Below are 26,852 nucleotides of genomic sequence, written 5' to 3'. Positions count from 1 at the left end.
GATGAGGCTGTTCAGTTAATGGAGGTCACTAAAGGAAGAAATGATAGGCCATTTTTATGGAATTTGGCATTAGTGCCCAGTAAAATGGGAACTTCTTATGTTTGCATAAGTACAGGAAATATGACTCGATGTTTTTGAAAAACGACTGCAGGCTGGAGGTAGTAAGGGACAAGGGTGTAGTCCAGTTAGGAGATTATTGCAATATGCTCATCAAAAGTAATAGTATTTGGATTGGTAGTAGCAGTGGAGGTACTCAGTATTGAGTAGATTCAGGATATATTACAAAGATAAGGACACCAGGATTTTGTGGAAATTTGAAGAGAATTGAGTAGGGAAATAGATAAATTTTTGGAAGTGAAATGTAGAAATTAAGTTTTAAACATGTTAATTTTGCAAAATTTATTACACATCCCTTAAAATTAAAGAATGTTAATACTTGAAATCAATTTAAGCATCTTCTGCTTGTGGGATTTTTAATGTATCATTATGAGAAATTTCCTGGGCATAATTCTGATAATTTACAAATACTCTAAAGTGTTATGTTTATACAGATGTGCATTTTGGACCTTCTTTGCTTTTATCAGGTTCTTAAAGATCACCGTATTTCCAAAACATTAAGAATCATTCATTGATATGTGAAGAAAAGCATCAAGAAATTCAAAGGGTGGAGGATATACACAAGTTCATGTGATTAACTCTTAGGTAAACTATAAGTATGCAGATTTTGAAGGAGAAAGAATGCTGTTGTTTTCAATACATTCAGTTGTTTGCTTCAGAGCAGATAGTGGTAATTTCATATATATATATATATATATAATATATATATACACATATACAAGTGTTATTAATTGTTTTCCAATACCATATTTTGACATTTAAGGTTATTTATTCTTACATTTATGATGTATTTTGCAAGATTGTTTAGCATATTGGATTCATAGCAGGCTGGTGCTGGAAAAATGGCCAACCCAAATTTTTCCTATGGGTGAATTGTATTCAGGGCATAAAGGTGAAGTTCTTAAAATTATGCTGGTGATTACTTTTGGAGCTAGGTACTAATCACAGGACCTCTCAATCTAACGTCAATTAACTTCTTAGTCAAATTACATGAGTACATGACAAAAATATTCAATTTCAGGAATTTAGCAAGAATCTGAATGACAGCCCCATGGTGCATACATTGCTTCCTACTGAAAACTTGGCCTTGACTTCATCCACATGCTCAACTTTTATAAATAAATCAGGTCATATTCCTCTGACTCAGAACAAAAATAGCTATTTTGTGGAGTATAATCATATGTCAAGCACTGAAGTATCCATTTCACCTATCTTTGGCTTATCTTATAATAGATAATTTTCTTCCTTTTCAGAGGTGAGGAATCTTAGATTGGGAGTTGTTCAAACACATTTCCAATATCTAGAGCTTCCAAGAGGTGGAATCTGAGTTTGAAATCAGATTAATTTTAATTATTCTATTCTGTCTATGCCAGTCCCACCTATTCTTAGAGGGGACACTCAGGTGTATGTATTACTGTCTACACAAATGGTCCTAGGTTATCTAGAATGGGCCCACTCATGAGTCTAGGGGCTTGTTCATTGTCAGCTTTGGGAGCAGAATGTACCTGATCAGATTTCTATAATGCAAACACAACTTTGTGCAACTGGTAGTGGCAGAATTTCAAAAGTCAGAAGAGAAGCTTTTAAAGCTTCTTGAAACTAAGCTTGGAATTCACCCATTACATCCTCTGCTACAACCTATGACTCAAATAAACCACAATGCCATCTTTGATAAAGGGTAGAAAAAACCCAAACTCCTCAAATTGGGACCTCAAAAGTGTAGCTTTTTAAAAAAATATATCCACAGCTCAGTTGTTTGCTATTTAGTCTTTTCCTATTTTAACAGAAATTTGCTACTAAAACATAATGTGATGAAGTTGTGGTAAAATTGTATTACACACAGAAGTCAAAATGGTGACTAAAATATTATAGATCTAATGAAAGATGAAAAGATTTCATCAAATTTGTTTCTGTATCTGTTATGAGACTTTGTAGTTTCTTGTTTAAATAGAGACAGGAAGTTTTCATTACAAATGCATACTTTGAAAGAATCTGGTTTGTAAGACTTCACTAGCACCTTGGGGTTGAATTATAGTGTAAATATAAATTCCTGTTTAGAAAAAGTTTGAAAGTTTGATTATACAGGGTGAGGTTGCAGTTTATACAACCATTATTCATTCTTTCTAGAATTTCTTAATGAGTCTCTGTTAACCTCTTAACAGGTGACAGACAAAGGAGTCTCTCAGAGATTATCCAATTAAGAAGAAATCCTTGTTCCTCTTCATTCATTCCTTAACCAGCAACCAGAGTGAATGTTGAGTATATCTGATCATGTCACATCCCCATCATGGTAATGTCTTCCAGTTGTGTTGGTTTAAAGATGAAAATCCTCAATATGGCTTCCTATGAGCTTCTTGATTTCGGGTCTCTTCTGACTCACACTGGTATCTTGTGTCTCCTCAACTTTAGCTAATCTCTCATATGTCCCTGAACCCATCAGGATTTCTCCCAGGTAAAGACAGTGATAAATATTCTCTTCTCATGGGTTTTCTCTTCCTTCTCTCCTACAGTGAGAGATCAATGTTTCTCATGTTTCAGATCACATTTTCATAGCTCTTATTTGGGGAAACGTTTAAACAGTAGACCAGAAAATATATTTTATCCATTGCTATCCTTTTTAAAGGCAGAAAAAAGGAAGAATAGTAATTGATTCTGTCCAGATAGTTTAATTTCTTTTGCCCAAGTCATGTTGAATTTAGGGTTGTCCCAACTACAATTTTCCATGTAGAAAAAGTGACATATCACCAGTGTTTAAGTTCAAACACTGAGTAAAAACACCAATATATAAGCAATAGAGAATGTTCTGAATAAACAATGAGGCAGTGACTATACCACAGCATTTTGCACATGCTTAAGATAACAATTCCTGCCAAGATAACATGATTTGGACCTGGAAATTTCAGAAAAAATATTTTAATGTACAAATGAATGGTGGCACACCGCTGTGTATCTAACTATGAATCTCTTAAACTATGTGAGATTATCATGGACAAATTGATCATTTGTATAATATAGGTTTTTCTGAAGTCCTGAGTGGATGGGGACAAAAATAGTGAAGCAGAAGGTTGGAAAAGTAAGCTGAAATCAGCTTGTAAAGAAATTTTGGCATCTAGCAAAGACATCTGTATTTTGCATGTTAATGAGTAGTTACCAATGACACTGAGAGTTTGAGAAATAAATTAGCTTTCCAGGTTTGGGGCTGCTTTTACCCAGTGCCATCAATCAACTTTCAATGTCTCTGAACATCAGCAGGTTTACTTGAAAAGTTAGAACATCCACATATTTCTTCCAAACAAGCCATTATGCTATATCTCAAGTAAAGGATTTCTGTTTGCAACAACTGTTTACATACAACTCAAAGTTAAATGTTTTAAACATTAAGCAAATCACATTCCTTTCTTGACTTCAACTAACCCTCACTGCCACTATATCCAAGGAGAATGTCACTTGGCTACTGAAACCATCAGCTCTAATTTGTTAATGGCAATATTTACAAATGGGTGCCTCCCTCTTTCCTTATTTGGGGAACTTGGACACAAGGACATAATCTTTGAAGGATTCCAGATTTTCAATGTTTAATATTGGAAAATGCACTCTTACTAATATTCAGTATGCATGGTCACAGAAAAAAAAGCACTAACCATGTATATAAATCTCACGTCAATTATTGCAGAGAAAAATTTACCACTTATTTTATATTAAAATAAAACTTTTAAAGCTGTTTTTAAAAAGTAAAGAGATTCAGGTTTTCACCCTAGAATGTTACAGCTTTGATATTTTATTTCTAGACCTGTGAATGTGAACATTATTTTTAAGTTCTTTTCTCTTGTTTCTTTAACTATAAAGAGAAAATCATAATAATTCCTGCCTTATATGGTTGTGATGATGATAACGTTGGTTAAGAATAAGAAATAATTGTAACTGGCATGTACGGAATAATATATAATTTTGCCACATTAAGAATAATAGCAGGAGTGTCAGCACAATATTGGTATTTATATAAATATCAAGAAAGTGCCAGGGACACAAGAATCTGTCAATCATATGAGGAGTAATGCTGAACATTTTTTGGTTCTCACTACATGATGACTGGAGCTGGCATTTTCATGTATGTCTCCTTTACCCAATCATGTAATCTGTTAATAATTTATAAGTAATTTTTATGAGCTTTGAGACTAAATTTCTGTAACCAATAAAAAATAAGCCTCTTGGTAATTGTTGAATTAATTGATCTCCTTGCTAAATTATTATATTGGAAAAACTGCTTTTTTAGTTATAATGTCAATCAGATTTTTTCCTCTGTTAGACATGGAAGTGGGAAACCAGACATACCTGACTAAATTCACCTTGCTGGGCTCCACATCCAACCCCCAATTGCAACTGATACTATTTGGAATATTTCTGAAACTCCACTTGGTAACCTTGTCAGGGAACATGACCATTGTTATCTTAATCTGTGCTGCTAATTGCCTGCCCACACCCATGTACTTTTTAATTATCAGTCTATATTTCCTTGTACATATCTTTGTATGCCCCAGAATCCTGGCCATCTCTGTCTCTAAAGATAAATGTATGTCCTTGGCAGTATGTGGAGCCCAGCTATACTTTTCCTGAGTTGTAGTCTACACTGAGTGTTATTTCCCAACAGTCATGGCTTATACTGACACATGGCAATTTGTAGCCCACTACTCTATTCAGGTACCAAGACTAGTTATTTCTGTGCTGGCCTTGTTGCTGGGTCCTGCACAGGAGACCTCTGGAATGCCATAGACCATACTGCCAATACTTTTCACGGGAAATTCTGTGGTAAAAATATCATTGACCACTTTTTCTTGGATGCTCCACTACTGTTAAAAATGTCCTGTTCAGACATCCAGGTCTATGAAAAAGTCATTCTGGGTGTGGTGGCTTTCACAGTACTGTCCAGCACACCTGCCATCCTCATTTCCCACTTCAGCATCCTCCTGGCTATCCTGAGTATCTGCTCTGCCTCTGGGAGGCTCAAGGTCTCCTTCACCTGTTCTTCCCACATGATCTCAGTCATGTTTTCTATGGGCCCTGGTCTTCATGTATTCAAGGCCCAGCTCCACTCTTTCCTAGAGTGAGACAGAGTGGTTGCCTTGTTCTACATGGTGGTGAATCCATTACTCAACCCTCTCGTCTATAGCCTGAGGAACAAGGATGTCAAAGAGGCTTTCAGAAAAGCAAAACAAAGACGAAATATCATCATTTTTTCTTTTTGCTGAACATTCTTTTTGAACTATCCAAATTATTGCCTTGTGATATTTTTTAAAACTTATAATATTTAAATTAAGTACATTATACTGAAAACAATGAAATATTGTGCAAACTACTCTGCAATTGTTATTGTGGCATAATGTAAAATAATTTAAACCTAAAATATTGAATTGTTGACATTCTCCCTAATGGAATTGTGCCTCTTGCACAATAAAAAAGGGTTTCCTCAAAATTTATCCTTTTACTTGTCTTGGGAGTTCTTAAGGAGAAATACATGGAATTCAATTTATTTTGTATTTGTTTTGGCTTTGAAGTTGATAAACCAACTGTGTTGCTTTAGAGAAGGTATAGAATAGTTGGACTACTAGAAATGTGATTAGGATTTTGAAATATTTATTGCAAGCAAGGTGTCCATCTTAGATTCCTGGCTGTTAAACTAAATGTCAAAATGATATTTTGCCTTAAAGAACATGAAATTTTCTCTAGCATTGTCTGGGCTAAAAGCCTTGCTCCCCCATGGGTCAGTGACATTCTGGTGGAATGACAATCACTGAGGTTCCTTGACCTTTATGTCACATGGCAATGCCCTCACTATTCTGTTGATTTTCAGTTTTTACTCCTTGAAGTGGCCATCTGCCCTAGTTTGGTAGCTGCCACAATGCAATATACCATAAATGAAATGGCTTTTAAGAAGGAGATATTAATCAGTTACTCATTTACAGTTCTAAGGCCAAGAAAATGTCACAATTAAAACAAATCTATCAAATTGTCCAATCAAAGACATCCATCCAGGGAACGGTACCTTGGTTCAAGGCCAGTGAAGTTCAGCATTTCTCTCTCAAGTGAGAAAGCACATGGCCAACACAGTCAGGGCTTCTATTTCAGTGGGAAGGGCACAAGATGAAAATGACATCATCTGCTAGATTTCTCTCCTGGCTTCCAGTTTCATGAAACTCCCTGGGAGGCATTTTCCTTATTCATCTCCAAAGATGGCTGGCTGGTGGACTATGCCACTCGTGTCTATTTCATTCTGCTTTGCTTTCTCTGAATCTCCCTTATTCTAAAATGCTTCCTCTTTTATAGAACTCTAATAAACCAATCAAGACCCATTCAAATGGGTGGAGACATGTCATCACCTAATCCAGCTTAGCAACCACTCTTGATTAAATCACATCATCCAGGGAGAGGATCCGATTACAGTTTCAAACATACAGCACTGAATAGGGATTATTCTGACTTTATGAAATGGGATTCAGATTAAAACATGGTTTTTCTAGGGGACCTATATCCTTTCAAAACAGCAGACTTTCTCTTCATAAAGCTTCCTGTATTGGTATTTATGCCCAATCTCATTCAGATGAGTCACAACTTAACTAAAAATAACCCATCTACCTACCAGAAGAATGTTACTAACAGAAATGGACTAAGACTAAGAACATACATATATTATTTCTTGGGGTTTCTAACACAATCTGTCAGTGTCCCCTCCAAATTCCTTTATAAAGATCAAATTGGGTATAAAGAAAATAGCTATCTAACCCCTGTGCCTTTTACTTTAGCATAATATTTAGCAAAGTGTTAAAGAGTTACTTACACTATAAAAATATCCTGACCCTTTTAAGATTGTGTATCAACGTAAAGAGTGACCTCTTTCTCAGATAATGGACACTCCACAGTATTCTCCTTCAAGGAACAACATCACATATAACCTCTCTAAGGGAAATTAAGAACAATTGAAATGATTTTGAACATATAAGCAAGTAAAACATACTTATTCTAGACCCAGTGATCACTTTATGTTACCAGAAGAATGTATGAAGAATGCTACAGTTCAGTCTGAGCATATATCAAATGTTTCATAGATATTTTATCTAATACTCTCTATAACACTGCAAGTTAAAAATTATTGTATTTTACAAATGAGAGGTTGGAAGCTGAGAAGTAGGAATTTAGTTAAGCTTCTAAATAAGCTTCTATGATTACAAGCTTAATAGATTTGTCTGTAATAAGCACATTCACAAAAATATCAAAAATAAAATTTTAGTACAAATACTCATAGGAATTTCACCATTCACATTAGCACAAGCATTTCTGGTCTTTCCTTCCACATATATTTGCATATATTTTCTAAGACCTCACTGGTGTGCCTCTCTTTATATATATATGCATGTGTATAAATATTTACAAACACTTTTTCTTTTTTGCATGGGCAGGCACCAAGAATTGTACCTGATTTCAAGCATGGCAGTTGAGAACTCTGTCTGTTGAGCCTTCAGACCTTGTCCTTTTTTTTCATAAAAAATTCTTATCATTCCTTGTTCTTCTATCACTACAGAAATGCTGAGAGTGCTTCTCAAAAGAATTTGGGAATACGCACTAGATCTCAAAAATCCATTCAAAATTTTTTTCACATTTACTTGTAACCCATTCCATGGTGGGAAAAATACTTGATAAATCTTGGAAGACATCGTCAAATAAAATTTAATTATTTGGAAACCCAGGTGTATAACACATTCTTCTACTTTCTATTAGATCAAAATACCCTGGAATGAGGATAATTATTGTCTGAAGGTTTGAATGGAATTACAGAAAATTGCTCCCTCTAGAAACTCTTTGCCGACATAATGAACAAAATGAAACACTGAATCCTTAGGGAAGTGCAGAGATTAGTGGTTTCACCAAACACTTAATTGAATGATCCATATGCACAGAATGACCCATATGCACAGAGTCAAAAGTGATTTGACATGTGTTCATGCAATCCCCTTTAATTTGGTGAGCTGTTTTCTTAGTGTTAATGATATTCAAGTGCAGGGGACAGCTGACATGCAGAATATCCTCATTGGTCTTGTCATGTAGAAGCTATAGTTCTGTATGATCTGAAAGGAATAAAAACAAATTTAGATCCTCAAGAACTGTACAATTGAACCAGGCTCAAAGTAGCATTCAGCAGTTGTGGTTTTAGAGGGATAAGTGATGCACTCTGAGGTTACTGATTTAGATCAAGAACCTGAAACACTGGCACATTTTGCTCATTCATCAGAATCTTTGGCAGAGTTTAGAATATGCCCCAAACACTCTATATTCAAACATATGAACACACTTCTATCCACACATGCATATGTAGGGAGGCTCCCACTAACCAGGTGGATGAGATGACATGTTCTGTGTATATCATTCAACCTGTTTCCCCACACACACCAGTTCATGATTAATCAGCCCTATACAAAATGGCCATAAGAGCTGAATGGGTTTGACCACGTGTAATCTACTCATCAAGGTTTTTGACTTGACTACCTTCACTGCAAAGTTCCTACAAGGGAGGCCACCACTGTGCCTCTGATACACCATCATTTTCTGAAAGTATTGGTGACCCTTGAGTGGTAGACTTATTAGATTAGACTATTTATAAGATTCAAAAATTACAGGGGGTTCCCACCTAAGATGGCGTCTTAGTAAGGTACATGCGTCTTAGTTCCTCCGACTCCAAATCAACTAATAGGTGAACAGAAACAGTACAAAACAACTCCCGGGGCTACAGCAGGGAATGGACACACAGCGTAACCAAGTCTGGGCTGGCTAGTCTGACTGCGAAACTCAGCTGCGGTGAGTGAGATCCCCGAGCGGCGGGCGATTTCCCGAGCAGCCGCAGCTGCGGCGGTCCGAGCTAATCCCTCCCTCCTTCCGGGGCTGGCTGAGAGACTCGGAGAGACAAGCTTCCCAGCCAAGGCAGCCGGCGCCACACTTTTGCGGGCGGCTTCGAGTCCGCGACTACAAGTCTCGGATCAGAGGGCTATCCAAAGTCTGGGCTGGCAAGTCTGATTCCGAGTCTTGGCTGCGGCGAGACCCCCGAGCGGCCGCAGCTGCGGCGGTCCGAGCTAATCCCTCCCTCCTTCCGGGGCTGGCTGAGAGACTCGGAGAGACAAGCTTCCCAGCCAAGGCGGCCGGCGCCACACTTTTGCGGGCGGCTTCAAGTCCGCGACTACAAGTCTCGGATCAGAGGGCTATCCAAAGTCTGGGCTGGCAAGTCTGATTGCGAGACTTGGCTGCGGCGAGACCCCCGAGCGGCCGCAGCTGCGGCGGTCCGAGCTAATCCCTCCCTCCTTCCCGGGCCGGCTGAGAGTATCGGAGAAGTAAGTTCCCCAAGCCGAGGCAGGTGGCGTCCTTCTTTTGCGGGCGGCTTCGAGTCTCGGCATTAAGTCCGCGGCTATGAGTCCCGGATCAGAGGGCTATCCAAAGTCTGGGCTGGCTAGACTGACTGCGAGACTCGGCTGCAGTGAGACCCCCGAGCGGCGTGCGATCTCCCGATCAGCGGCAGCTGCAGTGGTCCGAGCTACTCCCTCCCCCCTTTCCAGGCCGGCTGAGAGTACTGGAGAAGCAAGTCTCCCAAGCCGAGGCAGGTGGCACCCCTCTTTTGCGGGCGGCTTCGAGTCTCTGCTTCGAGTCCGCGGATACGAGTCTCAGATAGGAGGGCTATCCAAGTCGCGGAAGCCCCCCCCCACACGGGAGGCTTCCTCGTCTGGTGGGGAACCCCCCAGGCCCGCTGCGGCCCGCAACCAGCCACAGGGTCCCCTCAAGCCGCGGCAGCGGATGCCCCCACCACGCGCGGCCCCTGAACCAACGGAGAGATTTGGATCCGAAAGCCCCAGGCCACGGAGATCGGTGACTGGGGGAGACCCATTCCAAACACTTGAGACAAACGTGTGCCACGTGCACCACGTACTGGGCAAGATAAGAAAAACAGATCCCAGAGATTTCACAGAAAAATCTTACAACCTTGCTGGGTCCAACACCCAGAGAAATCTGAATAAATGCCCAGACGCCAGCAGCAGAAGATAACTGTCCACGCTCAAAAGATTGAGAATATGACCCAGTCAAAGGAACAAACCAATAGCTCAAATGAGACACAAGAGCTGAGACAACTAATCCTGAATATACGAACAGAAATGGAAAACCTCTTCAAAAATGAAATCGATAAATTGAGGGAGGACATGAAGAGGACATGGGCTGAACATAAAGAAGAAATAGAAAAACTGAAAAAACTAATCGCAGAACTTATGGAAGTGAAGGATAAAGTAGCAAACATAGAAAAAATAATGGATAGTTACAATGATAGATTTAAAGAGACAGAAGATAGAATTAGTGATTTGGAGGATGGAACATCTGAATTCCAAAAAGAAACAGAAACTATAGGGAAAAGAATGGAGAAATTTGAACAGGGTATCAGGGAACTCAAGGACAATATGAACCACACAAATATACGTGTTGTGGGTGTCCCAGAAGGAGAAGAGAAGGGAAAAGGAGGAGAAAACTAATGGAAGAAATTTTCACTGAAAATTTCCCAACTCTTATGAAAGACCTAAAATTACAGATCCAAGAAGTGCAGCGCACCCCAAAGAGATTAGACCCAAATAGGCGTTCTCCAAGACACTTACTAGTTAGAATGTCAGAGGTCAATGAGAAAGAGAGGATCTTGAAAGCAGCAAGAGAAAAACAATCCATCACATACAAGGGAAACCCAATAAGACTATGTGTAGATTTCTCAGCAGAAACCATGGAAGCTAGAAGACAGTGGGATGATATATTTAAAATATTAAAAGAGAAAAACTGCCAACCAAGACTCCTATATCCAGCAAAATTATCCTTCAAAAATGAGGGAGAAATTAAAACATTCTCAGACAAAAAGTCACTGAAAGAATTTGTGACCAAGAGACCAGCTCTGCAAGAAATACTAAAGGGAGCACTAGAGTCAGATACAAAAAGACAGAAGAGAGAGATATGGAAAAGAGTGTAGAAAGAAGGAAAATCAGATATGATATATATAATACAAAAGGAAAAATGGTAGAGGAAAATATTATCCAAACAGTAATAACACTAAATGTCAATGGACTGAATTCCCCAATCAAAAGACATAGATTGGCAGAATGGATTAAAAAACAGGATCCTTCTATATGCTGTCTACAGGAAACACATCTTAGACCCAAAGATAAACATAGGTTGAAAGTGAAAGGTTGGGAAAAGATATTTCATGCAAATAACAACCAGAAAAGAGCAGGAGTGGCTATACTAATATCCAACAAATTAGACTTCAAATGTAAAGCAGTTAAAAGAGACAAAGAAGGACACTATATACTAATAAAAGGAACAATTAAACAAGAAGACATAACAATCATAAATATTTACGCACCGAACCAGAATGCCCCAAAATACGTGAGGAATACACTGCAAACACTGAAAAGGGAAATAGACTCATATACTATAATAGTTGGAGACTTCAACTCACCACTCTCATCAAGGGACAGAACATCTAGACAGAAGATCAACAAAGAAATAGAGAATCTGAATATTACTATAAATGAACTAGACTTAATAGACATTTATAGGACATTACATCCCACAACAGCAGGATACACCTTTTTCTCAAGTGCTCATGGATTCTCAAAAATAGACCATATGCTGGGTCACAAAGCAAGTCTTAACAAATTTAAAAAGATTGAAATCTTACACAACACTTTCTCGGACCATAAAGGAATGATGTTGGAAATCAATAATAGGCAGAGTGCCAGAAAATTCACAAATACGTGGAGGCTCAACAACACACTCCTAAACAACGAGTGGGTCAAAGAAGAAATTGCTAGAGAAATTAGCAAATACCTCGAGGCGAATGAAAATGAAAACACAACATATCAAAACTTATGGGACGCAGCAAAGGCAGTGCTAAGAGGGAAATTTATTGCTCTAAATGCCTATATCAGAAAAGAAGAAAAGGCAAAAATTCAGGAATTAACTATCCATTTGGAAGAACTGGAGAAAGAACAGCAAGCTAACCCCAAAGCAAGCAAAAGGAAAGAAATAACAAAGATTAGAGCACAAATAAATGAAATTGAAAACATGAAAACAATAGAGAAAATCAATAAGGCCAGAAGTTGGTTCTATGAGAAAATCAATAAGATTGATGGGCCCTTAGCAAGATTGACAAAAAGAAGAAGAGAGAGGATGCAAATAAATAAGATCAGAAATGGAAGAGGAGACATAACTACTGACCTCACAGAAATAAAGGAGGTAATAACAGGATACTATGAACAACTTTACGCTAATAAATACAACAATTTAGAGGAAATGGACGGGTTCCTGGAAAGACATGAACAACCAACTTTGACTCAAGAAGAGATAGATGATCTCAACAAACCAATCACAAGTAAAGAAATCGAAGCAGTCATTCAAAAGCTTCCTAAAAAGAAAAGTCCAGGACCAGACGGCTTCACATGTGAATTCTATCAAACATTCCAGAAAGAATTAGTACCAACTCTCCTCAAACTCTTCAAAAAAATCGAAGTGGAGGGAAAACTACCTAACTCATTCTATGAAGCCAACATTACCCAAAACCAGGCAAAGATATTACAAGAAAAGAAAACTACAGGCCGATCTCTCTAATGAATACTGATGCAAAAATCCTCAATAAAATTCTAGCAAATCGTATCCAACAACACATTAAAAGAATTATTCATCATGACCAAGTAGGATTCATCCCAGGTATGCAAGGATGGTTCAACATAAGAAAATCAATTAATGTAATACACCATATCAACAAATTAAAGCAGAAAAATCACATGATCATCTCAATTGATGCAGAGAAGGCATTCGACAAGATTCAACATCCTTTCCTGTTGAAAACACTTCAAAGGATAGGAATACAAGGGAACTTCCTTAAAATGATAGGGGAATATATGAAAAACCCACAGCTAATATCATCCTTAATGGGGAAAAATTGAAAACGTTCCCCCTAAGATCAGGAACAAGACAAGGATGTCCACTATCACCACTATTATTCAACATTGTGTTGGAGGTTCTAGCCAGAGCAATTAGACAAGAAAAAGAAATACAAGGCATCAAAATTGGAAAGGAAGAAGTAAAACTATCACGGTTTGCAGACGATATGATACTATACGTCGAAAACCTGGAAAAATCCACAACAAAACTACTAGAGCTAATAAATGAGTACAGCAAAGTAGCAGGTTACAAGATCAACATTCAAAAATCTGTAGCATTTCTATACACTAGCAATGAACAAGCGGAGGGGGAAATCAAGAAACGAATCCCATTTACAATTGCAACTAAAAGAATAAAATACCTAGGAATAAATTTAACTAAAGAGACAAAAGACCTATACAAAGAAAACTACAAAAAACTGCTAAAAGAAATCACAGAAGACCTAAACAGATGGAAGGGCATACCGTGTTCATGGATTGGAAGACTAAATATAGTTAAGATGTCAATCCTACCTAAATTGATTTACAGATTCAATGCAATACCAATCAAAATCCCAACAACTTATTTTTCAGAAATAGAAAAACCAATAAGCAAATTTATCTGGAAGGGCAGGGTGCCCCGAATTGCTAAAAACATCTTGAGGAAAAAAAACGAAGCTGGACGTCTCGCGCTGCCTGACTTTAAGGCATATTATGAAGCCACAGTGGTCAAAACAGCATGGTATTGGCATAAAGATAGATATATCGACCAATGGAATCGAATAGAGTGCTCAGATATAGACCCTCTCATCTATGGACATTTGATCTTTGATAAGGCAGTCAAGCCAACTCACCTGGGACAGAGCAGTCTCTTCAATAAATGGTGCCTAGAGAACTGGATATCCATATGCAAAAGAATGAAAGAAGACCCATCTCTCACACCCTATACAAAAGTTAACTCAAAATGGATCAAAGATCTAAACATTAGGTCTAAGACCATAGAACAGTTAGAGGAAAATGTAGGGAGATATCTTATGAATCTTACAATTGGAGGTGGTTTTATGGACCTTACACCTAAAGCAAGAGCACTGAAGAAGGAAATAAATAAATGGGAACTCCTCAAAATTAAACACTTTTGTGCATCAAAGAACTTCATCAAGAAAGTAGAAAGACAGCCTACACAATGGGAATCAATATTTGGAAACGACATATCAGATAAAGGTCTAGTATCCAGAATTTATAATGAGATTGTTCAACTCAACAACAAAAAGATAGCCAACCCAATTACAAAATGGGAAAAAGACTTGAATAGACACCTCTCAGAGGAGGAAATACAAATGGCCAAAAGACACATGAAGAGATGCTCAATGTCCCTGGCCATTAGAGAAATGCAAATCAAAACCACAATGAGATATCATCTCACACCCACCAGAATGGACATTATCAACAAAACAGAAAATGACAAGTGCTGGAGAGGATGCGGAGAAAGAGGCACACTTATACACTGTTGGTGGGAATGTCAAATGGTGCAACCACTGTGGAAAGCAGTTTGGCGGTTCCTCAAAAAGCTGAATATAGAATTGCCATACGATCCAGCAATACCATTGCTGGGAATCTACTCAAAGGAATTAAGGGCAAAAACTCAAACAGACATTTGCACACCAATGTTTATAGCAGCATTATTTACAATTGCAAAGAGATGGAAACAGCCAAAATGTCCATCAACAGACGAGTGGCTAAACAAACTGTGGTATATACGTACGATGGAATATTATGCAGCGTTAAGACAGGATAAACTTATGAAGCATGTAATAACATGGATGGACCTAGAAAACATTATGCTGAGTGAGTCTAGCCAAAAGCTAAAAGACAAATACTGTATGGTCCCAATGATGTGAATCGACACTCGAGAATAAACTTGAAATATGTCATTGGTAACAGAGTTCAGCAGGAGTTAGAAACAGGGTAAGATAATGGGTAATCGGAGCTGATGGAATACAGACGGTGCAATAGGACTAGATACAAAAACTCAAAAATGGACAGCACAATAATACCTAATTGTAAAGTAATCATGTTAAAATACTGAACGAAGCTGCATCCGAGCTATAGGTTTTTGTTTTGTTTTGTTTTGTTTGTTTTGTTCTTATTATTATTACTTTTATTTTTTTCTCTATATTAACATTCTATATCTTTTTCTGTTATAATGCTAGTTCTTCTAAACCGATGCAAATGTACTAAGAAACGATGATCATGCATCTATGTGATGATGTTAAGAATTACTGATTGCATATGTAGAATGGTATGACGTCTAAAAAAAAAAAAATGGTCAGCACAATACTGCCTAATTGTAATGTAATTATCTTGGAACGCTGAATGAAGCTGCATCTGATCTATAGTTTTTTTTTGTTTGTTTTGTTTTTTTTCTCTTATATATTTTTGTACTTTTTATTTTTATTTGTGTTTTCTCTCTGTGTTATCACTTTATTTCTTTTTCTGTTGTAGTGCTATTTCTTTCTCTAAATCGATGCATATGTACTGAGAAATGATGACCATACACCTATGTGATGGTATTAAGAATTACTGATTGCATATGTAGAATGGATTGATTTCTATTGTTGTGTTAGTTAATTTTTTTAATTAATAAAAAAAAATTACAGGGGCAATGATTTTCCTTTTTTGGGACATACATATTTTTTTCAGTGTGTTTCCTTTATGCATCCATTTTCTTCCTCATTTTTCCTGTCATCATTTATAGATTTAGAATTTATAATGCCTTATTCATCAACACGGTATCCCACTAACTGTTAACTGGGATGAAGGAATGCATTATATAAAAGGAATAGCAACAAAGCCTCCTGTTCACAGAAAACCTTGACTTTATTATTAACCCACATCCAGAAGAAATAGGTTTCCTGGAATGGTGAAATAGTTAGAGAATAGCTCAATCATGATTATTGAGGTGTTCTCCAAGATATGCTGTTTTAAAATGTTAGCCTATATATGATGCCATCTTTCTTTATCAAGAATGTACATCTCCAGAAACTAAGGGTATGAAATAGATATGACTTATAGTGGCCAGGAAGGTGAGTCTTGTAGACCTCCAAGTTCAGAGAGTGTAATTGGTCAAAGAACCTATTAGCTGAGCACTGACATCCATTTCCACTTTCACACCAAAATCATCCCTCCCAAACCCTACTGACAGTCAATGAATAAGCATGACAGAAATACAAAGGGAAGCATGTTTTGTAGACCTTAAATAGTTCTTTGATCTGGCTTTACCTTCTGGGCTTCTGGCTGATCTTTCTGAGCTTTACTTAGAATGAACAATGGTATAGTTTGCTTTGAACTATACTTCCTTTTCTCTTTCATTTGGGAGTCAGATTTGTATCTTGTGTTTCCACACCTACAGCATCCTATTTCCCTCCCCTCTTAGCCCTGTACAGTCATAGTTGTTTCCCTAATAAAATCCCTGTACATTTAATTACATTTTCATGTTGTTTCTCAGAGGTCTCTGGATTACACTGTCTCTTTACTATTATATGAAATAGCTTACAAGAATTTTTATTTCATGCTTCTAGAACCCTAGTCTCTCTGATTAGGCAGTCTATGCACTCAAAAAGAGTGCTTGCCAAAAGGAACATCAACACTGTTCTCATCAATTGTGATCTGAAATGCCCCTGGCCATCTAGGACTTGCCCTGTACCCTCAGGAATGACTTTACTGAGAAGTGTGCTGATCCCAATCTCCAGAAGCAAATGAGTAAATGCTCAAAAATGGATCAAGGAAAACTGTATTTGTAATCCATGTATTTAGTGATGTACCTCCTCTTGTTCTCTTAGTACACCCTGTCAAAGGAAGCATACGCTCTTTGAAAGGACCCATTCTACCACCCAATAAAAACAAGATGGTCAAACACTTTCTTTTCATAAGAAGGAAGGTTTAGGATATTTTACCAAGTAAATATTCCCATTCAACCGAGAGACTAGGAAAGAGTGAATATAATAGAACCAAGAAGGCCCATAGACAATGATATTTACTTGTGATTACTTAATAGATAGTCATGATTTTTTATGTCTCACCTATATAGATCTTTGTTACTTCATTAGATTATAATGTAGGGGATTTTGAGGAATGCATAATCTAGAAATTCCCCTTGATCCTGGTCCTGCTATAAAAGGACATCAAGAGTTGTACATTGTCTTTTAAAAGATTTAATTTCAAGAGATTCTTGCATGAACACCGAAACAAATTTTTACTTCATGTAATGTTTAATTCATAAAACTCATATCTAGAAGACATATCTTGCAAATCACTTTCTTTTGCTTTTTAAAATTTATTATTTATAATTAGAAAATTAAATTTCCTCATAAGTTATACTGTAGTTTCAACTTAATATGCTATGTGCTTTTGAATGCTTTAAAGCCATAAAATCCAATTGGTTAAAATACTATTGCTGAAATTATATATATTCCAAAACATTGATGTCATACTTGTAATTAAATATTGATTAAGTTAATATTTATTTTATGCCTTCTTGTGATTATTAGTTTTTATTTACCTCCTTATTAATGTATTGATGTTATTATTTAGACATGATTCTAAAGTTGAAATATTCTTTCCAAATACAGAATAATAAGAATATACATTTAGATTAGCTAAGGTTTTAGTCTCTACATTTATGATGATTGTTTTTTGGACACTGGAACATGGTTGCTTCTCCTAAAAATATTAAATAAAAGTCACTGGATATCAGTTTGAATTTCTGTTTTGTAGTTACATTTCAGGGTTACGATGATACGTCATCTTAGAGAAAACTGTTTCACACCACTTTATTTATTTATCTATTTATTATTTTTTTTTTGCAAGCACAGGCAATGCAAATCAAACCCAGGTCTCTGGCATGGCAGGTGAGAACTTTGCCTCCTGACCCACCATGGCCACTTCCATATCAGTTTAATTTTTATAACCAGCATTTCTCTCCAGTTAATATATGTTCTACTTTACTTTGGCTGATATTCAATAATTTAGTTTCTATCATCATAACATGCTGATGTAGTTTAATATTTAAAAAGTGTGCATTATTCTATGAACTTTAATATCAGTAGTGAGAATTATTGAACTCTCATATTTTATAAAATGCCTGAGTCAGTACAAGTAGTGTTCCTATTTAGAACATTTGGCTAAATCAAGTATTTTAGAATTCTACTGCTTCTAGTGGGTTTCCAGTTGTTTAACTCATACAAAAGCTGATAATTTATTCATCACTGGTATCACTTTTCCAGGATATATGTATGGCCATCAGTTCTGAGTGCTCATCCCTGGTTCTATGTGATGCTCCTACTTTTTCTGGAATTTCATGGTTAACTAGCAGAATGAACAAACAGTGCTTACACAATAGACACATGAGCATGTATATCCTTTATAAACATTAATTATATTTACACTGCCTTACTATCAAAAATATATCAAAATTACATGGAACCTTGTATGTCTGCCCCATTTTAAAAAATAGCATCTGTTTATATTGTCTATATGAACATTTTTCTTTCAAATAACATGTGTACATCGACTTTAATTTCTTGCCTTCATTATTCCAATGTAATTATTATCTGTTTTATAATAATAATAATTGCTTTTTGTGCTCAGAAAATCAAAATTTTGATGACAATAATCCATTCAATTGCCTCTAGAAAATAAACCATTGATTGATTAATAAAAAGAAAACCTATAGGCTCTTTATTAATTTTTCCTTAATGGAAAAACACATGTAAGAGGAAAAAACACAGGTGCCTGGTTCAGTGGTTACAAAGCCTGCCTTTCAAGCAGGAGACCCAGGTTCAATTCCTAGATCATGTAATCCCCCCTCCCAAACAAAAAGACAGGTGAGGTGATGATTTCTGAGCTGATTTTAAGCCAAGTTGATCCCAAGTTACTACTAGGCACTACTGGGGCTCTGAGTTAACGTTCTGGGGTAAATAGTAAAAAATTGAAACTATCTTTTAAATTCTGCAATATGACTAGAAAGTGACACTGTTGACTAGTTTTCAATCATAGGGAAATATTTAAAATTAATATTTATAATATAATAAATTAAAAATCTAAATTAACACAACATATTTTGCCCTATTTTAGGAAATTGCTTTATAGATATGATTTTTATCAGTCTATTAAAATCTATTTATGTTAAAGAGAATGCACTATTCTTTTATTTTAAGAAGAGGGTTCTTTTTGGTTTTAGCTTGTTTGTTTGTAAGTAACCTGGAATTCATTCCAAATTTTTATATTTTATATTAGACTTTTATCTCTGAGTTTGCCCTTAATTTCTCTTCTTATGTCTATTGAAATGACACTTTCAGAGTAGGAAATTCTTTAACTCTATAACAATCCTTGATCATTAAGGGCCAAAAGGACTTATGCTTGATTACAAATAACCAGAACAAAAATGTTGCTTGCATCTTTCTTTTTTTATCGGTACATGGTCCAGGAATTGTACCCAGGTCTCCCGCATGGAAGATGAGCATTCTACCACTGCTCCAGCTTGCATCTTTTTAATGGAAAAGAAACAGGATTTATTTGAGGAGTTTATGTAGAGCTTCTTTCACATCCTTATTCCTCAGACTGTAGATCATGGGGTTCAACATGGGGAACACCACAGTGTAAAATATAGAGGTTATTTTTCCCATATCCAGTGAATAGCTAGACTGGGGCCGAGTGTATGTGTAGAGAATAGAGCCGTAGTATAGGGTGACAGAAGTCAGGTGGGAGGAGCAGGTGGAGAAGGCTTTGAGGCGGCCCTGGGTGGAGCCGATCCTTGAGATGATGACTATGATGAAGAGGTAGGTCGCCAGGATGAACAGAGTGGGTGCAATGACATTGAAGGTCAGCAGGAAGAACACTGCAGCCTGGAAACCATCTTTCCTGCCACAAGCAATTTTCTCCAAGGGAAGGAAATCACAGAAAAAGTCATCAATGATGTTGTCCCCACAGAATTCCAAACCAAAAATTATTTTTGTGCCAATAGCAGAGTTAGTAAAGCCACCAAGATATGAGGCAGCCACCAAAAATGCACATAGCTTTATGGACATTACCTGAGAATAAAGCAGTGATTTTGAGATAGCCACATAGCGGTCATAAGCCATGGCAGCCAACAGGAAACACTCACTGAAGCCCAGCCCGGCAGAGAAGAAGAACTGTGCTACACAGCCAACAAAGGAAATGCTCTTGTCTTCAGAGATGCAGGTCACTAGAATCTTTGGGGTATACACAGAGGAGTACCACAGATCCAGAAAAGCCAGATTTCCAATGAAAAAATACATGGGTGTGTGTAGCCGGGAGTAATTGCAGATCAACACAATGAGAGTGTTGTTTCCCACCACAGTCACAGAGTAAACTCCAAGGAACACCCCAAAAAGAACCAACTGCATCACGGGATCTGTGGTGAAGCCCATCAGGATGAAGTGAGTCACAGTGTGATTGTCCCTCTCCATGGCTACAAGGTATCTCACCTAAGAGGTGGTAAATGAGTGCTCATCTTGAATCAATGTGCTACATATACTGAACATATTTTAAATAGACAACATCATACCACTGGTACGTCTAGAAGTTTAGAATGATTTAGTCAGTACAAGTAATTTTTAATACTTTATATTTGCAACTGACACCAGGATTTCAAAATTACATTTGAAATTATGAATTTGTAAGTTAGTTCATTTTTTCTAGATGTAAATATTAAACTAAATGAAGGCTTGCAATTTGTATTTTCTTGTGTTTGGGTTCTCTTCCAAATGTTAATTTAGTTTTTATGAACTATGTGACTTTTAAAATAAAATGTGACTTTTCTTCCCATAAACACTGGACTTCATATCATTTGTTAACATATTTCTTAGTGAATCAAATACTTTTATTATGGTGCACATACTTACTGGAATAATCATACATACATATATACATATAGCCATTTAAGACTTATATGTCAAAATTATATCTACATATATGTAGAAAATACTCAGTATAGTTTAAAGAAAAATAAATGTTTGTAAACAAAGTTTTAAAATATACATATACAAAAGGATGATATACAATGATGTGTTTATATGTTTTTAACTGATAAAATGTATTTTATCCATATTGAACAATATACACAATTTAAAAAATAATTAATAAAGCCATTTTTAAATGTACGTATATTTTGCATACAGTCCTTGAATATTACATATTATTTGTGTTTTTAGTTTTATTAAGGATTTTTTTCATAGAAAATGTAAGGAAAATTTATGTAATAGAATATGACTGTGTGACTCAGTATTCCATCTGAACAGAAATCTCTCCCCTCTCTTCAGCATTATCTGCATACACAACTGAAATACCGTAAGGAAGTTTGTACATAGTGACACACCTAAGAACTACAGAATTAAAAACAAATTAAGGGGCAATTCAAGTCACACTAACTGCTCACCTACCTCAGCCATTTTGTAGCTTAATAAACAAATCGCAGTGAAAATGATTATTAGCTGCTGTATGCCCATTCTCTTGGGACCTAAGAAAGTGTTATGCTTATCCTAGGATCTCATTGCTGGTATTATTAAGTGGACTTTTTTCTGAGAAAAATATAGAACAATGGAAGATAGTTTCAATTTAAAGTTTTACTCCTACAACTCCCTAAAGATGGTCTTATCAAGGCTCAATGAGCACCATATAGATAAAACAAATGATCACATTTCAGTACTCATTTGATTTTATTTACCTACAACTTTTGACACAGTTTGTCATTCTCTTGCTAGAAATACTCTCAAGACTTGGTTCTCAGATCATCATACTTGCATGTTCTCCTTCTACTTCTCCTGCTGCTTATTCTTCAGAATTATTTCACAGTCCTTGAATTTTGAAGTGCTCCTAAATCAATCACTTGAGCTCTTTCCTTATCCATGTAAATTCACTTCCTGGTGATCTGTCTGGTCTGATGGCTTTAAATGTTCTCTATTTCTGAATAAGTGTTACTTTTTTATCTGCTGACCTTTTCCTTCCCCAAAACTCCAGACCCATGCATCCATATGCCTATTTCACACATTTTACTGGATGTTTACTGGGCATCTCAAGCAAAGTTAAGTTCCTGACACACCTTCCCAGTCAGCCCCTCACTCCCCTTTCCAGTAAATAGCTGTAATCCAGCCTACAGAATATCATGAAAAAACATCCAACATGTATCCTCTCTATCTTTCACAGCATACATGATTAATTAGCAAAATTCTCTTGGCTCTATCTTTAAAGTATATCAAAAACTGACCAGATTTTCCCAACTCCAGTGTTTCCACCTTAGACTAATCTCCTGTCCTCTCCACTTCCATTACTACAGAAGCTACTGAATGCTTTTCCCTTGCTGTCATCAGCACTGTTGAGTCACTTTTCAACAGGGAGCCAGAGAAGTCTCAGTAAAATGCCATTTAAATCCTGTTATTCTGCTGCTCTGAACCCTCCAGTGTATTCTCAAGTTAGTCAGAGCCTAAATTATCACAAAGATGTCCAAGCTCTGTAAGGCCTGACCTTCATCTCTCTGCTCCTGACCCCCACTATTCTCTCCTTCAATGCTTGCTATATTATAGCCTGCTTCCCTCCATCATCTTCCTAGAATGCCAGGAGCAGGCTGATGTCTTTTGCAGTTATTCCTCTGTATTTGAGAAATGCGCATCTAAGGTATCCTCATAACTACCTCCCTCACATTATCAGATTACAGGTTGTATCTTTTTACCATTTTTACAGGTTTCCCTTTCCACCACACTATGAGTGGCCTCTCTTTCATTTCTTAGGTCCTTTTACTACATTATTATTTTCTCCAGTACAGCTTATTTTGTTATATTACAAACATCTTACTTCTGCATTTCACTTTTTTTATGTCACCTTCCCTAAAATGTGCTCTTCCCCATGTGATTTTGATGGGAAACATATCAGTTCACTCTTTATCTCATGTTCATTTGTAGCTTTGTTATGAGGTCACTTAGGCTGCCTATTTTAAATGAACCCAGCACAAACTGAGAACGATTTTATGAAGCATAATATCTTTTAAAAATATGGAATCCAATGTCATTAAAAAAGGTTTCCTCTGGAAGAAAGTTGCAAACACCTGGATTCAAACTCAGTCTTGATCTTGCCTCATTCTAATATCCTTTGATTCTCTTAATGATCCCGAAATTTCATCATTTATAAGAATCAAATCAGAATAAGTTAGAATGGCCATAGCTCAAATACCCTTAAAGAGTGGGATATTAAGATCAAACATGTGAAGGTATGGTTTAACAAAGAAATGTGATTGTTGAATCATTACATTGATATTTCTTTCAGTTTCCAGTATGTTAGAGCAGCTAGAAGTAAAAACCTAAAGCAGTGGAATTGTAACCCTTACCAAACTCTGAAATCCATTCTACAACTAATTGTTGTGACCTGCTTTGAAATTTATTGCTGTTTTGAATAAATGTTATTTATCACAAAAAAGTTAATTGCAATGATAAAAAATATTTATTTCTTCTTGCCTCCTATTTCTGGAGCAGCTAGAAGGAAAATTTTGAAAAGGGTAATATGGTAGTCCATTACAAACTCTGGAAACTGTCCTGGAACTACTTGCTGAAGGGTGCTCTGAAAATTATTGCTTTTTTCTTTCTTTGCTTTGTATATATGTTATATTTATACAATAAAAATATTTTTTAAATATCAAAGCAAAGGATTTCCATCACTTTGAGTCAGGTTCTGGCTTAGTGTTTCCCATACATCATTTAATTTATTCCCTACAATACTCATTATAAGTAGGTTTAAAGATTAATAGCAGTGATTTATAGATGGCTAAATTAACGTTTAATAAGTATCAAGAATTACACAGTGGGAAGGCCACGGTGTCTCAGCAGACAAGAGTGCTTGCCTGTCATGCCAGAAGATGGGGGTTAGATTCCTGGTGCTTGCCCACGTTAAAAAAAATAATTGCACAGTAACTGTTGTTGCTTTTTCCAGAGCCCACTTATTTAACCACTAAGCCACCTCTGTTATATGATATTAGGATGCTACTGGACTCTATGGTTCCCTCTCTTTTTGAAAATAGCTCTTAATTCATAACTAGTATAGCAAAATGTAGAGGATTAAGATTTTATTCAAAAATGGGTACCTCATAACCATAAGGTCAGAGAATTGTTTCCAACAATATCCAAATCATCTGCTGGATGATTCTTGTAATCTTAAATTTGCAACCAACACTGATATGAGCATAGAAACAATCCATTTCACTTCCCCCCCCCAGTGTGAGGACACTTACCTGCAACTTTTACATTCTCAACCTATGAAGGTGTCCACGGTGGATTCAGGAAACTTATTACTGCTCCTTCTCCCCAGTGTACTGTATCCTTTAGGCACCTCAGGGGTTCATAGCATTGAAAAGCTCTGCAAAGGTAATTAAACATGTTTTGCCTCATTTAGGAGAACATGGCTCAAACAACAGAAGTGTAAATTAAAAATAAAGTGATGATTATGACATATGGGTAATCTACTCCTTAGAAAACATTTTTCTAGAACATTATTTAATTGTCAAATAACTTTGAAGTATGTCTTATTTCCATATAGACAAGATTTTCAAGTGAAATCAATTATTTTGCCCAAGCTAAACTCAGAACTTCAGTGCAGTTAGGATTTCAATTCAAGATGATCAAATTATAATACTTAGGATATATGTTGTTTACCACATAAACTCAGAGATGCATCATCTTTGACTATCCAAGTATGACTATATTGCTGTGTATATGGTTGTCACTTATCCTCATTTTCCATACAGGTAGATTTTGCACCACCTTATTCCTCCTCACTCCCCATCAAATCGTTACCCAATTTTGAAGTGAAAGGACAGTGTCATATTGAGTGCCCTATTAGCTTGTCAAGTTTTTCCATTATATATCAAAATGACAGTTACTGAGCATTTAGTATGGGCCAGACACTCTTTTAACTGCTGTAAAATTTTCATCTCATTTTGCTGCTCTCAATAATCTTGCAAAATAAAATTAATTATAATTCCCATATAGAGATGAGTTATCTGAGACACAGAAAGGGTTTTTCAAACATTACACAAGGTTGCAAATGTGAACACTGACTAAGCCAAAGCTCAAAACAATTTCTCCTAGAACACTTCACCCATCCTATGCTCCAGATACCCTGCCAGGCAGTAAGGACAAAGGGTTGATCTAAAGTTTTCTCTCAAGCCTTGTTCTCAAGAAGGGCATATTTTATAGAATGAAAAGAAATCTTGCTAACAAATAAGTACAGCAGCCATTATCAAATTATCATACTTGATAATGGGTGACAGGCCAAAAAGGAGACCCAGATAGGAGTAGAGGGGAAGATGTGTGCTATGAGGGGGTTGATGTGGGAAAAGGAAGCATGCATCCATCCTTAAACACTGATTGGACACTGACCATGTTGTAGGAGGGTGTTTCTGGCAAAAGTGACCAGGATCAAAGTTGGTAGTGGAACAGAGGGTTCAGGAACTGGTGGAAGTTTAACAGATCTGTCTGGAATACAGAGTCTATGTATGGAAAGAATGCAGATGAGATGACATCACAGAATGTTTTATTCTTCACTCAAAATTGTTGATTGTTCCCTAGACTTTCTGGAGGTAGAAATATCTAATCCTCTTCTCCACTTCACAGCCAAGTTCCAGAAAAATGAGAACAAATAGTCATCTAGTACATAGGCTAATGATTGAAATATACAGACAACTTGCATTTCCTAATCAAATGGGCTTGTGACAGAAGCAGTTTTCAATTAAGCATCAGATTATCTTTTTTTGCATAATTAAAAAAATTTATTGTGAAATATAACATTTATACAAAAAAGCAACAAATTTCCATTTTAATAAGTAGTTATGGAACAGATTTCAAAGTTTGGTATGGGTGACAATTCCATGATTTTTCTTTTTTTTCTTCTAGCTGCTCTAAGACATTGGAGACCAAACAAAATATGAATATAGTGATTCAGCAGTCATACTCATTTGTTAAATGCTATTTTCTCTGTTACAGTCCTTCTCTTTGTTTTCTTTTTTGGTGAAAAATACCATATTTGCAAAATAAAGCAATAAATTCAAAGTACATAACAACAATTAGTTGTAGAATAGATTTCGGAGTTGGGTTGGGTTACAATTCCACAATTTTAGGTTTTTACTTCTAACTCTCTAAGGTACTGGAGACTAAAGGAAATATCAGTATAATGATTCAGCAATCACGCTCATTTGGAGACTAAAGGAAATATCAATATAAGGATTCAGCAATCATACTTATTTGTTAAACCCTACCTTTACTGTATAATTCCACCATCACCACTGATCTTTCTCCCACTCTATAGGGGTATTTAGGATATGACCATTCTAACTTTCTCATGTTTGAAGGGGCTGTTGATAATATCAGGGGGGGGATGGAATTAGCTGATGTTCTGGAGAAGTTGACCCCTCTGCATTTCAAAACTAATCTGGTCCAGGGACCCATGTGGAGGTTTTAGGTTTCCCTACTGAGGTTGAAAATTTCCCTACTGCATGGAAACTTTGTAGAATCTTATATATTTCCCTAGGAATTCTTTAGGATTGGCAGGAATGGTTTTGGCTGGGTTTAGCAAGTTATGATAGGTAGCAATGTCTAACTGAAGCTTGCATAAAGTGACCTCCAGAGTAGCCTCTTGAATCTATTTGAACTCTCTCAGATACTGATACCATAATTATAATACTTCTTCTCT

The 26,852-nt window shown here is 36.5% G+C and overlaps 1 protein-coding gene, 1 long non-coding RNA gene and 1 pseudogene across 2 annotated transcripts; 1 reads left to right on the top strand and 2 right to left on the bottom strand.

Annotated features, from left to right (window-relative positions):
• The first annotated feature begins 4,425 nt into the window (after positions 1–4,425).
• Positions 4,426–5,363, top strand: LOC143680367 (olfactory receptor 9G4-like; annotated as a pseudogene).
• A 2,770-nt stretch (positions 5,364–8,133) lies between these two features.
• Positions 8,134–25,657, bottom strand: LOC143679159 (uncharacterized). The gene is made up of 3 exons (XR_013173573.1): positions 25,544–25,657; positions 24,397–24,521; positions 8,134–8,234 (listed from the first exon to the last, which is right to left on the bottom strand). It is a non-coding gene; the product is annotated as an uncharacterized LOC143679159 (long non-coding RNA).
• Positions 19,673–20,590, bottom strand: LOC143679158 (olfactory receptor 9G19-like). Its single transcript, XM_077155806.1, has one exon. It carries the CDS (start codon positions 20,588–20,590, stop codon positions 19,673–19,675), a length of 918 nt encoding a protein of 305 aa, XP_077011921.1.
• Positions 25,658–26,852: the final 1,195 nt, after the last annotated feature.

The sequence above is a fragment of the Tamandua tetradactyla genome, chromosome 4 (genome assembly GCF_023851605.1).
Source record: "Tamandua tetradactyla isolate mTamTet1 chromosome 4, mTamTet1.pri, whole genome shotgun sequence".
NCBI lineage: Eukaryota > Metazoa > Chordata > Mammalia > Pilosa > Myrmecophagidae > Tamandua > Tamandua tetradactyla.
The sequence above is the reverse complement of the archived record's forward strand: the minus strand, read 5'-3'. Positions and strand labels throughout refer to the sequence as shown.